This window comes from Ammospiza nelsoni, chromosome 7 (assembly GCF_027579445.1).
Source record: "Ammospiza nelsoni isolate bAmmNel1 chromosome 7, bAmmNel1.pri, whole genome shotgun sequence".
Classification (NCBI taxonomy): Eukaryota; Metazoa; Chordata; class Aves; order Passeriformes; family Passerellidae; genus Ammospiza; species Ammospiza nelsoni.
In genome coordinates, this window is record NC_080639.1 from 34,982,430 (window position 1) to 34,997,952 (window position 15,523).

The 15,523-nt window shown below is 35.3% G+C and overlaps 1 protein-coding gene across 1 annotated transcript in view; it reads right to left on the reverse strand.

Annotated features, from left to right (window-relative positions):
* LRP1B (LDL receptor related protein 1B) overlaps positions 1-15,523 on the reverse strand; it is a 375,345-nt gene that overhangs the window by 62,455 nt on the left and 297,367 nt on the right. The window contains exons 61-67 of the mRNA XM_059476167.1: positions 14,743-14,836; positions 13,561-13,677; positions 13,271-13,390; positions 10,841-10,960; positions 6,686-6,802; positions 1,653-1,759; positions 867-996 (exon numbers count right to left, since the gene is read on the reverse strand). Coding sequence (XP_059332150.1) covers positions 867-996; positions 1,653-1,759; positions 6,686-6,802; positions 10,841-10,960; positions 13,271-13,390; positions 13,561-13,677; positions 14,743-14,836 — 805 coding nt within the window. The remainder of the gene's footprint in view (positions 1-866; positions 997-1,652; positions 1,760-6,685; positions 6,803-10,840; positions 10,961-13,270; positions 13,391-13,560; positions 13,678-14,742; positions 14,837-15,523) is intronic.

Sequence of the window (15,523 nt, forward strand, 5' to 3'; positions counted from 1 at the left end):
AAAATATTTGACAAATCTGACTTGTGTAATCTTAAATAAATTATATAATGATAGTGAAAAGGTATTTGTGTTTTTCCACTTAGAAATTTAATTTTGTTTTCTCCTTATGCTTGGTAACAAAGGCAACTACAAAAATGCATATATTCATAGAATGAGCATATTTTAAAAATTGCATTCCTTAAAATGGGCTTAGAGTTTAGCTAATGTAGCTAGTTTATAATTGCATAAGCTGAATTTTTTAGGAAACCATCTCACTGGAAAGTATACATTATTACAATTAAAACACATAAATATTAAGCAGGATATTTTAAAATAAAGGTGGATATTTTTTGTTGCACTGTAAATCAGGAGAGTTTTGTCATAGATTTTTATCAGTTACATCTAGCTTAAAAAAAAAAATTAGGCAAGTTCCTGCAAAATAAACAACTTTATTTTGCAAGAAAGCAAAAATAAAATAAAATAAAAATAACAATAATTTAGTAGAAAACAATCTTTGCATAAGGACTATTAAGCTTTGACTGAAGACCATAAAGCAAAACATTTCAGGACACGCCAAGATTTCCTGATGTTTTCAGAGCAGAATTTTATATGTTGAGTATTTATTATCAAATTACAATTCAAAATAATTAATTAAATACCTATGCTCCAACAAACTTCACAGTGCAGAGTTGTTCATAAGAAGGGTTTTCAAAACACCAGCAGGAAGACACAATGATGCAAACTCAGAAGGTGAAGTATTTCAGGTTTTTTTTGCACTCTCACGCTGCAACTAGCGCCCAAGAAATCATGATTTGATGATTTATATTCTTCCTTTACTCTGATCCATTCCTGGCTTCATTTTATAATTCAGAATTATAGAACAATACCTGGTTCACAATTTTTCTCATCGTCCCCAAGTTTGCAGTCCTCGTGTCCGTCACATTTCCATTTTGCTGAGATGCACTGGCCATTGGAGCACTGGAACTGATCCCTAGAACAGCCTGTTTCACAATACCTCTGGTACCAAAGAAACAACCAATAAACAAGATCAAAAGTTTAATATAAACATAGGTAAATATGCAGCTGGTGGCAGAAGCTACAGCCCATAATCCTCCATGTTATAAAATAGGTAGTAATTAAAGTCTTGTGAAATGAAATATATTTGTGGATATGATTCCAAATGGTGGGTCACATGCTCTAAATAGCTGGAAACACCTGAGTTCTAGTATTGACAGGAAAAGAGAAGGGAAAAAAAGTAAAAAGAAAAAAAGAAGAGAAAACCAGTAAATTATTATCCAGTGAGCTTCTGATACTCAACAGTTTTCACTCTTACCTCAAAAAAATCTCTCAAACCAAACCAGTGCTGTGTGTAAAAAGAATGGTTTCCCAGTCAGGACAAAAAGTATTTATATGATGGGAAGAGGTTTTAGATCACTGCTGGGACAAGAAAATGCAGAATACTCTTCAATTTTACTGATTGGTTTGTATGTTCTCTTTTAGCATAATTATATCAATGCGTTTGGTTTTAATTTAGTAATGATATTTGCATACAGGGATTCTTGTGCAGAGCTTCCACTGCTGCCTTTTAGAAAATTTCTAGGCAGGAATCTATTCTCCAACAACTTAAAACTACTAATTCCCTAAAGAAATCCTTTTTTCTGGAAGATGCCTACCTCATCTGAGCCATCTGCACAGTCGTAGTCTCCATCACACCAGAATCTTGCTGAAACACAATCTCCATTTGCACAAGGAAAGTCTTTCAAAGTGCATGTTTGAGGCTCTGAAGAAAGAAAGAAAAAACAGTAGGTTTATCAGCATTTCCTTTAAATCAATCAATAGAAATAATATCAATCTCCCCAATCAATAGATATAAATAAATATAAATACCCCCCCAAAGAATAAATATTAAAAACTCAATTACCTTGCAAATGATAAGTAGTGGTTTTCTGTGGGATTTTATTCCACAACATCTTTTAACTAAATTTCATTTACATATCTTAAGACAGTAATGAAAATACTTTCATTGCTTTCATACATTTGGGTTCTAGCAGATTTCTTTGCAATAACATGATGTTGAGTATATATATTTTATGAATTTCAACACATGTATGTCATTACAGGGTTTGTGAGATGTGCACCAGAGGCCAGAAATACATTTTGCATGTCAATATCCAATGTAATTAGCACTAAGCAGGTTTCTGACTTTCCATCACACAGTAGCACATCATTTATCACATAATTTTTTGTGTGTGTGTGCCAAGAGTCAGCTTCCCCCGTGCTCAGCATTCAGGGGAATGGCAAAGGGAACACAAAAGTTGGTGCTTCAAATAAAATGAGATTTTTCACTACTGCTGACACAGAAACATTGGCAAGGGGGACCTCTGGGGAAGAGCCCCACAGGAGAACATCATGTGCTGTCCTCCTGAGAATGAGGACCACTCCAAAAGACATTTTTTGGATGCTGGGGCATTAGAATAAAGAAAGGTAGAGAGTTATTGGGGATTTAGGAGAAGTTAAACAAGTCTCTATATGCAATTTAGATCTGCCACTCAGAGGGCTTGGGGGGAAAAGGGACTTAAAGGCAAAAAAGGATTATTTGTTGGATTATTTCCACCGCAGGAAACAACGCATTATGCAAATTATGTAAAATCAAGAATAAGGATTAATTAGCAAAACCTTTTCAGCAGAGAGATGGAGAACAACGAATTCCAGTGATTGAACCAAAGGAATAAAGGGGCGAAAAAGAACGAGAAGAGACAGAGCAGACAGCAGGAATGGACAGCAATAAATTGAGAAATGCTGAAGGGTCCTTTAGTGAGGTATGGAAGGTGCAAGCATGAATGCTTTTGTAAAATGTGCCACAGTGATAAGAAAAGAAAATACAAAAGTAGAGGCCTCAAAGTGACAAAAATTTGGTAAATACCAGTATGAGAATACACTACACACAAGTTACAAGGATGTAACAAACTTGAGTCCATGTGTTTTGTTTTTTTGTTTGGTTGGTTGGTTGACTTTCCCAGGATTTATAAAAATCAAAAACTGTTCCAGGAAAGGAGCAGTTTTAATCAACTTTTTAACTGACTTTTTTCCACTCTTTAGTTCATAAAAAAATACTGAAAAATACTCTGTTTGAAATATTTTAAAAGAAATTTCATTTTTCAGGTAGGAATGAATTTCAATTTTGAAGTTGTAGGAAAGTGATTTTAAAAGCACATCTAGAGCAATTGCATCAGTTCTCCAGAAATGTTATATTTCAGCAAATCAAAGGTTGGCATTTATGTGGACTCAGATTATATACACACTACCTCAAATCTTTTTTCAAAGCACTAGCAAATCCTTGACATTTGATTCTTTTTGTTTTCAAGCCAAGAAGGAGGATCTCACGATACGATAAAATATATAAAGGAAATAATTTTTGGGGAAAGTAATTCACAAGCAAAAAAAAACATTTATCATGTTTCTATATTGACTGGAAAAATACAAGCAAATACTTTTGCTATACTGCTAATAAATTATTTATAAGCAGAGATTTGATACTGGAAAAAATGTACACAAAGAGCTAAGTACTCAATTCTCTGTTTGCAAGAAATATTTCTTCTGCTACTGGGATCCAGCTCTGTGATTTACATATGAACACTGAAAAGTACTTTTCCATCAGTGCTCAGATTGTTAGAAAGGAATAATTATTGATACAAAACAGTATTAAAGGAACAAGCTTTAATGGACTTCTGTAAACCCATAAAGGACAGCATTCTTTAGCTTCTGCTTTACCAAAACACTGAAACTCCTTCCCAAAAAAAGCATTTGGGACATAAACTTATCCCAGGACAAAATTAACTAATTTGTTTTCTTGGCAACTTGTAGAAGCAACAAAAGAGCATTAGGAAGAACTTGCAGCAGCACAAATATTTTCACACTGATTGAATTCATGCCTTGATACAACATTATTGTGTTTGCTTTGCTTCAATGGTTACAGTACCTTACATTTTCTTTAATCAGATTAAATTAAAAAAAATAGTGGTGCTTTCTTTTTAGGTTAGATAGACAGAATAAGATTACTTCCTACGGAATTTTCCTTTTTTGGAGTTTCCTTAAAGAGGAAACCCTATTTTTGTGGTAATTTGGTTTCAAAAATACAAATAAACTCTGAAAGCAAATTCTGCCTCCAGACAGATATTACATCATAAGAGTTAAAAATGTATTCTACATTTCTTATTGTGGACTCATCATGTACCAATATCCAAGCTAAAAACTCTTATTTCACAGTGTCCAAATATAGTTAAAAACAATAGACTGTAAGACAAATAATGACAAAAGCTCCTATAAGGAGCTGTATCAGTTATGAAAAAATGCCTGACCTCCAACTGCTTAAAAGTCTGAATTAAAAAGAAATATTACAATTAGTTTATCACTTAGTTACGTGTCAGATTTCTTACCTCTGAAAAAGAATCCCAAACACTGTTCAAAGTTAAAGTGATAAGCATGTGTTAACAAAGAATTTGGGCCAAATACCACCTGCTCATTGCATGTTATTAAAACATAACTGAATGGGTGTGAAAAATTATTAGTGCTGTATCATTGTGCCCCATTAAGACTTCATTATGTTACGACCAGAAGAGTGAATTTCTTGCATGTGAAGAAACTACAGAGAAAAGTGTAAATGCTTGAGCTGAATTTCTATAATTCAGTGAATTCATTCCTCATTCTTGAGAAACAACTCATTTTCTGATACAGTTCCCTGACAGCCTTTTGTATATTATATTCATGGATGCCGTGAACAATTTACCTCACTGTGCAATGCAACTTATTTTGCCAAATGCTTTTGAAGTTCTAATTTCATATATATTTGTTTCATTACACTTTATTCTGTAAGTGGCTTGATGGTCTATAAAAATTTTATACAACTATTTCAAATAGCTGAACAGTGTTATGTACTGTCCCTGTGCTTCCAAGATTTTGGATTTTAAAACTGTGCCAGCCTACTGTGTTTAATTTAAACGGGAGAATCTATAGCTAGAATTTAAGTATGCATTTGACAAGCAAAAGCAAATTTAAAAAAAAACCTAACACCTTTTTTACCTGGGTACTGTCAACTCACTAATTCCATACAGCACAATTACAAATTTCTTTATCTTCAAGTCTAGAGAACAACTAAGAACTGGATGTAAAACTTAGCTATTAATATAGACACAAAGTTGGCTAACATAATATTTTTTTCTTTTTCTTAGAGATTCAGATTATTTCTCTCTCATTATTTGAACTTTTGAATATCACTTTTTAGTATGATGATCTGATCTTTAAGGAAGATAATTATTACTGCTGGGTCATACACATGGCTAATTCCAAATATGATACTCAACATTTATTTTTCAAACAGCAATAATATTTTGTGGAAGTTTTTGGTTTTCTCCTTTTTTTTTCAAATTTTCGACAAACTGCCCAGTCCTGTAGATTAACACTCCCAAAGCAAAACTATCACTCTCTATTTGATTTCTACATGAGAATAAAAACATAAAATAATTTCTTGCTACTTGTAGTACAGAAAACTGACACTAATAATCAATTCCTAAGAAAAATCTCCCACAAAGCTAAGAAAGCTTTTGTGTGCCAACCTCCCTGGGGTTCAACAGCAAAAGGCTCTGAGTGATTACTGAGCCACACAACATTTTCCTTTTTTTATGTACCACAGCACTGCTGCTTGCAGTAATAAAACTCACAATATTTTCAAGTGCAGGGAGCAATTACCAGGCAGACAAATCCACTTTAACCTCCCAAGCTGAATGAGACATTCTGTACCTATGGACACCACATCTTGGACTGGAGAAAGGGGCAGCAGCATCCGCTCAGCATTAGAATGCCTAATTTATTAATCTTTCTAGCTCATTGCCTCAAAGATACTAAATATACACTCATGGTACACAATCAGGAATGTGTATTCAAGATTATGTCCAAGAAAAAGATATTAAATCCGTGCATTTCTGAGTAAAAAGGAAAAACAAAAAACACAGCAAGGCACTTCACAACTAGTTAGGGAATGTCCCTCTTGAAATATTTTATAAACACCATAATTATTAGATAAAATCATTACAAATTTTTCATTTCTTCCTGAGACCCAGATGGAAATTAACTCCCTGAAAGTGGTATTACAGAGATTTATTCGGCCTTCAGGTTCCTCTTGGGTAGAAGAGAGCTGGGTAACTGAGCTACTTTGAATAACCACATCTACTTCTCAATGCAATTAAATGCTAGAGAAATTGACTTCTCAATATAACACAAGGCAAATCATCTCAAGAATACAATGAATATAACAAGCAGGTAGTGTTTGATCAAAATTCCTTGTTAACAAATGTTGATCACTTCACTTCTGAACAGTGTTTATGATTTTTCTTTAAAGATAAGAAATTTGATACATAACTAACTGAGAAAGGTAAACTAACTGTAATATTTATTTTCAATTCACCAAATTATTGAGCAGTTGGAGGTCAGGCATCTTTTCATAGATACAGCTCTTTACAAGAGTGAAGAAAATTGGAGAATTACAGCAAGGGACATTTTTGGACATTTTCAATTGTGGTCAGCTGATTTTCAGCAGATCAGAGGGTGTTGAATGAAAATACACATGAATTTTATAAAAATTCAAAAGTTTTCTCTTGCTCGTTGCCAACCTGACTCTGTTCTAACATGGACCAAGGTAAAAGTTACTTACTACAGTTTTCTTCATCAGAATTATCTCCACAATCATTCTGGCTGTCACATCTCCAGTGATCTGGAATGCAGTTGTTGTTTTTGCACTGGAACTCATGAGGTCCACAAGTTTTTTTATCTGTAATTGAGGTGAATAATATTTAAAGCATTGCAAACAAAGAGTCAAAGTGGGAAAGACTCCCACTAAATGCATGATAATGTTACTGGATATATTAAAAGATGAGCAACCATAATAATGGAAGTGTTACTTTCAGGAATAATTTATTTCTCATAACATTCTTTAAACTTCTATTTATACATTCACACCTTAATCTTAAATTTGATGAAATTAAAATATACAGTGTATAAATAGTCATATAAAGTTTAAAAATATGAAATTTAGAAGGGGTCACAAGAGAGGGTATTAGTGCACTGAATCTCAAGGACTGAATTAACTTTTCCTTGAATTTATCTGTAAGATTGCCCTAAAAAAGATCAGGTCACAGTAAACCACTAGAATATTGATTTGAAAATTGTTGAAAATATGTATTTCTCAAAAGCTATTTTTGCACATAATAATTTAGAACAGAAAATTTTGCACTTTGATTAAAATTTTTACCTACTGATGGACTGGATTGGATGTTACTCATACGAGGTAAAGCATTACAAAGCCTATAGTGCAGAACTGAGGGAAATTTATTTCAGGTTCTGTATTTTCAATGAGCTTTTCTATTTACAGAGGAGCATTGGAAGCCTCTTAGAGACATACATGAACACCCTGAACTCCTCCATCAGGAAGGAGCTGCCTCTGTATTTTCTGTAAGCAACTCTTGAATAATTTGTTCAGCTTCTAAGGACTGAGATGAAACGAAGTAAATTAAAAAGTTATCAGTGACATTTTCATTGGAGGAGGAAAAAAAAAAAAGTTTGCTTCGCAAAAGCCTCAATAACATATTTAAAATTACATGTCACTGTGATATTGCACTAGAAAATGTTTAAATTTCTGTTAGGCAAAGTCAAAACATGTCAGAGCAGCTTCACTCTGCTCTCAGGGCAAGCCCAGGGCTGCTGATGACTGACAAACAGCAGCTCCAATCATCTGATTCCTCTGCTGCTCAACCACAAATCAGAACTGCTGATTTCATGCTAGAGGCTAAATTTTTATTTTTTTTTTGATTGTTTGGGGTTTTTTTCTTTTTTTTTTTTTTTTTTTTTTTATATTTTTCTTTATTTGTTTTTGGTTTTTTTTAATTTTTATTTTCTCTGTTGTTTTAGGTGTGGCTCTGGAATGAGACTGATAAAACCACATTTGAGTACCAAGATTGGTGTTGCAGCTCAGTTGTGTGCACACAAAAATCTAATCACTGCAATTCTGCCTTTTGTGTTTGCTCCTTGCTCTCTGCCAATGTCACAATTGCAATAAGTTTTCTCCCAAAGTATGGTTTTTTCCATGATATTTTTCAATATTACAATCTGTGGTACTTTGATCATGATTATTTCAAATACTTGCACTGCCAAACAATTAAAAATATTTAACATTACAAAACATAAAAATATTCCTGCCAAACTCATGACATTCTTGTATTTTCATTCTGTAGCTCTGCAAAGGAAAAAGTTTCAAACCTGAAATCCATCCTATATTTACTAAAATACTTCCAGTAAAGATTCTAACTCAAACTGGTTCTTTTTGATGTAAAGTATCAAAGTTTTAGCAAGGACTAGCATAATCTAATGGTTTTCTTTAATTGCCTGGACAGTTAGCATCAAGTAACTCTATTTCTTTTTCTCTGAGAAGCACCAGACACTCCTAAAGGAACACACATTTCCTGATTCTGCCTCAACAGTCTGAGTTGGAAAGCAACCACAGAAAAATAAATACATTTCCACTGTTTCTGGAAATGTGCTCAGTGTAATATCTCCAATAACCCACTGCAGCAGAAGTTTACTAAGCAAAAATGCATATGGCCAGGCAGCACTCAAGCAAAAAGAGATTCTTGCACACAAGTTTTGCATTGCAGACATTTTAGAAATGAACTCCAGACAATAACAAATTAGTGTTACATCAACATATGTAGATGCTTTTTATACTCATTCATATACTTCATAGAATTTATTTCTATCAAACTTTGTACTTAAAAATAACAATCTTTAACTTGAAAAATAAAATGCAGAAGAACAAATTGTGTTGAAACTACTGCCATTGTAAGGTCATTTAACCATATTTCAAATGCTAAAAAAATATGGAAAACTTCAAAATGTGATTAAACACACCCTGTTCTTGTCAAGGCTTAGCTGTTCCATGCGTACTCAACCGTGTTTGGCACAGAAATTGTGACTATGGATAAATTTTTGTCTCCTCCAACACAAAAAGCAAGAGCAGTGTATGCAGCCAGGAGATTAAAAATAAAGACATGGGTGTTTTATCAGGGGAATGTGCGGTTAAACTGGGGGACACCTCACTGCAGCATGTTGTGAAAACTTTTCAAAGGCAGAAAAAGTGAAATCTATGATGAATTATTGTAAACAGAGACATATTTGACTGACAATGTCTCGGATTCTCCAGTTAGAGGATGGAATGGTTTCCCAAGGAGATTTCATGATGGGCCTGCTTTGCTCACATATTCCTGCCAGAGACAGGACAAATGTCAAGATGAGTCTCAGATATGAACCAACACCACCAGCTGGATATGTTGTGATTTAAAGAACCTTTCGAGCTTGGGATTGCACGCATTGTTTCTCTATACTTTTTAGTCATTTGAATAATTTTTATTCTGTCAACTGTAAAATTATGGCTCAGAGTGAAGTACTTAATTCTAAACACAATTTTTCCTATTTACTAACAGTATTATGTCTTTTTCTCTTAAAAAAATTAATTGTGACTAGAGGATGAATGAAAATACTAGATTAAGTTTCCGATCAATTGTGCCACATCAGGTTGGCCAAGATGTGAATCCACAGTTTGGAATGCTGTCCCAATTGGAAAGTCACAAAATGTTGGAGATCCAGGTGATGTGGAATGGTGGAGGAGAAAGTAGCTGTGACGTGGATCAGAAAGTGAGCAGTGCAGGGCTGTTTCAGTAACAGCCCAGAAGTGGAGGAGAAGCTTCATCTCCTTTGCATTCACTGTTCCTTCAAGACAAATGATTCCTTGCACTGTAAACTTCTCACCAGTTGACAGGAGTAATTATTTTCCCCATCCTGGCGATTCAAACGATGGTCTTGGATTTTCAGTGTTGAGAAAGTTCATTTTCCCAGGCATATTTTCCATCTAAAGCATTTTTTATACATGCTCATGTGCCAATTATTTGAAATACATCCATGGAAAAGCAGCTCAGTGCTTTGTCCTTGACTGTAGCCTGTAGTTTTGTAACTCTGTTGTCCCAGAGATAAACCTGTCCAGACACAGGCGTTTCATCAAACCATTCACTGATGCATGGATGAAAAATGGGGAAAGCTTTAAATGTTCCATATTTGTCTTGTTCTCCTCCACCTCAGACCATTTTTCTGTGTTTTCCTTTATAGACCAGTCTTGGAAGTTCCACAAGTGTTTCTGCACATGGTTGGTGTGTGCCTTGCACTGACACCCATCTTCAGGGATTTGCCAGCAGGACTGATCCACTTACTCTGCCTCTGATTGTCTGTAATCCATTTCCCAGGCAGAACATTTATATTTATTATTTTCTCTAATTACAACAACAAGAGGTGACTCATAACTCCCTGGAGCTCACAGAGCCATGTCAAGTTAGAAACTGCTCTGAACCTTTCTATACCATCAGTCTTAACTACCAGGGTTTGCAAATTATTGTAATTTCACTGTTTATGAACTTCAGCAGCAATTAAATGCAGACTGAACTGATAGAAACTGGATAAAACTGTGAGAAAAATAAAGAATACCACCTTATCCTATGACAGCCACTACATTCTGGGCCACTTCTATGACTCTACATGCCAAATGAGAGCCTCATTTGCAGCTCCTGCCAATAAAGAATGATACAATAGGAATTTTATTAACTACTCATACAAAGATTGTCATTCAGTAAGAACTGAATCAGCCAGAGAGGTTCCAGATAGGTATTATCAAACACTGAAAGAGGATATAAAAAGTGGGATGATTATTTCCTTTTGCTAAAACAATTTCAAGCCGCAGCATTAGATGCAGAACCACTGGCATACTCACCACAGTTTGCTTCATCCGACCCATCTGCACAATCTGGGTCTTCATCACACACCCACAGCTTGGAAATGCAGTGTTTGGTTGTTTTGCACTGGAAGTGGTCTGGAGAACAACTGTTTTCAGCTTTAAATAAAAGAATTCCAGATAAAATTAGAAATTTATGCTAATATTTAAAATATGTGTTTTAAAGGAAAAAAATTTAAGGATTCAAGAATCAGAAATTGGGTGTCTCTAGCATAATTTATATCATATCTCTAAGAATAAAGCATTCAAGTTTATACTGTTTATAGTTTTGTCATTTTCATATATATTATTTTATATAAACATTAAGGTAAAACAAATATAATGAAAAAAGTGTCTATTGTGATATACTTTTAACAGCAAATAGACTTACCATTGATAGAATCAAACCACTTTAGCAAAAATCAGACAAGTTTTTTACCTTACCCTTCTAAAGTGCTAGTTATAAACTCTAAGAGTCAGTTTATAAGACTAAGGCAGCTCTGGACGGTTTGATCAAAAACAGAATCAAAATTATGCATGATTTTTGTGAAATTCGGTGCTCTGTTAAATTGGGCAAATGTTGAGAAAAGTTTAAAAAATATTTCACTTTATCAGTTTAGAACAACAATTTTTGAATGAATCCCGTAGCAAGAAAAAGATGCAAAGATGCAAATGAGCCTATTCTTTAAGGATGGTCTAGATTAGAGTTGAGCTGCATTAACCTTTGAACAGCCATTTAAAACCAAAACAGATCCTCAGAGCACACATGTGATTCTAGATGTTCTTTACAGATATGTACTCCAAATAATTTGAAACTGAATTGACCATAGGGGGAAACCAGGAAACATTTGGTAAGGTTTTCCCACATGAATGTATGTCCCACCTTCACCTAAGGAATTCTGTAGTGCCTTTAAAAACTTTCCTACCCCTGTTGAAAAGCAATTTGCTCCCTGATATTATCAGTCTTGCTTCTTGGATTCGCCAAGATGAAAAATTTTAGGTTTGCTAAAAGTAGTGTATTATTTCTTTTACTGTCACATTTCCATAGATGGGTATGTTCCTAACTGTACCACAACAAATAATTCTGATCCTCAGCTAGGACACATGACCAGGGGATTTCACAGTGAAATCACAGGGATTTCACAAGAAACACCAGCTCAATGACCTTCACTGGACATTTGGAAAGCCTTCTGTATAAAATGTGACACTGAAAAAGTCACCTGGTAAGCAGAACAATGGCAGAGCTTAAAAAAAAACCAACAACAAAAAAGAAAGTATTTATGGATCCCAGACTGGTGACATTAGAGTGAATCTCACCCGTTACCTGTCTTGTGCCAGAAGCCCAAGTCAATATGAATTTACAGCCCCTGAGCTGCAGACTCTGCTGCTCTGATTTAACTTCTGCCAGCTACACCTCAAGGTTTTTGGGAGCCTTCCATGTACCATGTGCTGCAGTTCTTTCCAAGGGAAAAAAAGTAATCTCCCTTATCTTTCACAGGAGCTTTCCTGATCCCTCTTAATCAGTTTTTAAAGAAACCCAACATAAAGAGCTTTTTGCAAAACTTGTATTTACATCTCTCCTGAGCAGTTTGGAAGACAGCCATTAAACATGACCATCCACAAAGCCTTTCTGTCCTTAGCAAGCCTTCTCCCCTTGAAGGATTTGTTCCTTCCAGAAATGCAGCACACGCCAACCTTGAGAAAGCTGATCCAGAACAAGCAGCTCAGATCAGCAGCAGATCTGAGCAGTGAAATCAGTAAAACAATGAAGCTACATTTCAAGGCAGCCCCATCACCTTTGTTACAAAATGATCAGACACAAACTTATTCAACAAATCTCCAGTATAAATCTAAAAATATTTTCTCCACTTATACTTGAGAAATGTAAAGTGAAAATAAATGTGAGGAAAGTAAGTTGCACTAAAAGCTGAGCAAATGGAAATCCAGTTACATAGATAAATTAATGAAATCCCCAGAGAAAGAGGAACAGAAAAGGTAAAAATAATCAATGAAAGAACATGAATTTAGAAGGAGCTTTGGATCTACAGCTTTTCCAACAAAAGAGTCTGAAAAACATCTTTTTCCATTGAAATGTATTGCTGCAAGGCATGGCAGATGAAAGCCTCAGGAAGATGAGTCACTTATGAGGTGGTTCAGAGTAAAATACGTTTCAACCTCAGTCAAAAAGCCCAATTAAATGCCTGAAATTATTTTAACCCCTCTCTTCTTTGCAATGACTTTAAATTTGGAGTTAATAAATGGCATTTTAGTTTGCTCTTTAGTATTTGAAGTATTGCTCACCAGTCCTGTGAATTAACTGTTTGCACGTTCTCAAATTGTTTTAGAGGACATTTACAGAATTTTACTCCAGCTCCCTGTTTAAAACCAAAAAATTCAGCTACAGAGCAGAATTCTTTAAGCATAACTTACGACAGTCTCTTTCATCTTCTTCATCACCACAGTCGTCCTGGCCATTGCATCTCAGGTTTATTGGGATACACTTCTGGTTCTTTGTGCACTTGAATTGCCCCGACAGACACACGTGTGTGTCTGTAAAATCAATGAAAACAAAAAGAACAAATAAAAATGATTAAAAGTTGGAAAGACTCAAAACTTCAAAGGTAGATGAAGAAAAATGCCATTTGTTGACAGAGTGTGAAACATGGCATTTAAAGAAGTTTGGCCGGTTTCCGAAGCCTGCAGTGCATGCAAGCACCTACCACAGTTCAGTTCATCAGAATTGTCCCCACAGTCGTTCTCTCCATCACAGATAAAGGCTGGGAGAGCACAAAGCCCAGTTCCACACTGGAAACGTCCTGGCTGACACCTGAATTCAGCTGGGAAAAGACAAAACTGATTATGAATACTACCAGAGCAATGGTTAAAGCTCACTATTGCTGTTCTTACCCAGTGGACCAATCAAAAATACCTATAAACTTGTATTTCCTTTATAATTTCAATCTGAGTATATATTAGTAATTAAAGAGTACACATATGATTGCAAGACTAATTTCAAAGTCTGATATCTTTAATTTGTGCAGCTCTAGTTACAGTACTAATGACACAGAGTGAAAACCCTCTGCAGGTTGAGGCTTACCAAAGGCTCAACAGAGACCTGTAATTTCGGATCTAAATGCTTGAGGTTCAAGTCTGCTTTTAAGAAACTCCCTATCCCATTTTAGTTCTATTTCCCAAGAAAGGAATTGTTCCTTCTCCAGCCACTGTCATTAGAAATAATGAGCAATTATGTACCTCTATAGTAATATTATATATAAGCATAGAGCAGCTTAAAATAAAAACTTATGTAGAATGATTACATATGGTAAAATGTGCTTCAGAGGCCTCTGCAGCAGGAGAACTAATTATAAAATTGTAAAAGTAGGGGTGAGGGATTTCAATGTAAAAAAAAAAAAAAAATCAAATTAACTGTTAATGAACCAGAAGACCAGAACACACAGAGCATTTTTTTCAAGTATAAGCTTAAGGAAGGAAGGCAAGGAGAGAACATTGTTATTGCTCAGAAAACTGCAGTGGAGAATAACGTGTATCTAAATGCCAACAATTGCAACAAAACACAAACAAATGAGATTAGAGTCCCTCATTTTTATTACACACAAAAAAGCCCCAAGTAAACCTGTCAGAACTTTGTGTTCAGGCAAAGAATTCCACAATTCAAAATTAAAACCTTTAGCGAAAACATAACTGGGACGAAGTAAAGGTTTGAAAGATGAAAAATACGTATGATTTTCCAAGGACCTTAAAAGGCCCGAAGACCAAGGGACATAAAGCAGTGCTGCAAACTGAAGTGCCCACAAAAACCCTCTTCCTAAACTTTCTAAATAAGCGTTGTGTTTGGCGCGGGCCCTGGCGGCAGAGCCAGCCCCAGAGCAGCGCGCACTCACGGCACTCGGCGGGCTCGTCGGAGCCGTCCCCGCAGTCATCCACCGTGTCACACTTCCACCAGAACGGGATGCACTTGTCGGTTTTGCAACGGAACTGCAAACAGGAAAGGCCAGCAGGAATGAAAGATTTTGTGTTGACGTTTATTCATCCATTTATTTATTTATTTATAAGCAGGAGTGGCGCAGTTTATGAAAATCAGCTCTGCTGTGAGACAGGGGCTTCGAAAATTAACTCAAGGTAGAAAACAATTTTGGATTTAGTTGGAGTATGTTGTTTAAACTTGTTCAATCTGTTAACTTGTCGTGCTCGCAAAAGAGGAAAAAAGAGATTCTCTGCAGAGAAAGCAATGGAGATTGCAAGCATCCAAGCTGAAGAGAGATAAAGAGGGGCCCCGCTGACCTTGGGGCTAAAGCAGACAGAAAAGCTGAATCTGGGCCACAAACACCACATTTCAGCTATGTGACTGAAAAACTGTGCAGGCTCATAAAAATTGATAAAACAGTTTGATACATATGCATATGCAACAAGTTAGAGGGATAAAATAAACTCAGGAATTTTTGGAGTTGCATGTGTCCTTTAAAGGAAGCTATCCCACATGAGCCCAACACTAAAATTAATCATACTAACTTTACAACTTTTACAAGTTGTGGAGTGGCTTTTTCCGCAAATCAGCAGCTTGATGTGTCGATGCATCAATGATTTTCTGGCTGATAATTTTACAAAACTTGTATTTTAAATTTTGGTGTTTTTTTATTTGGAGATGTTTGGCACTGAGGTTGC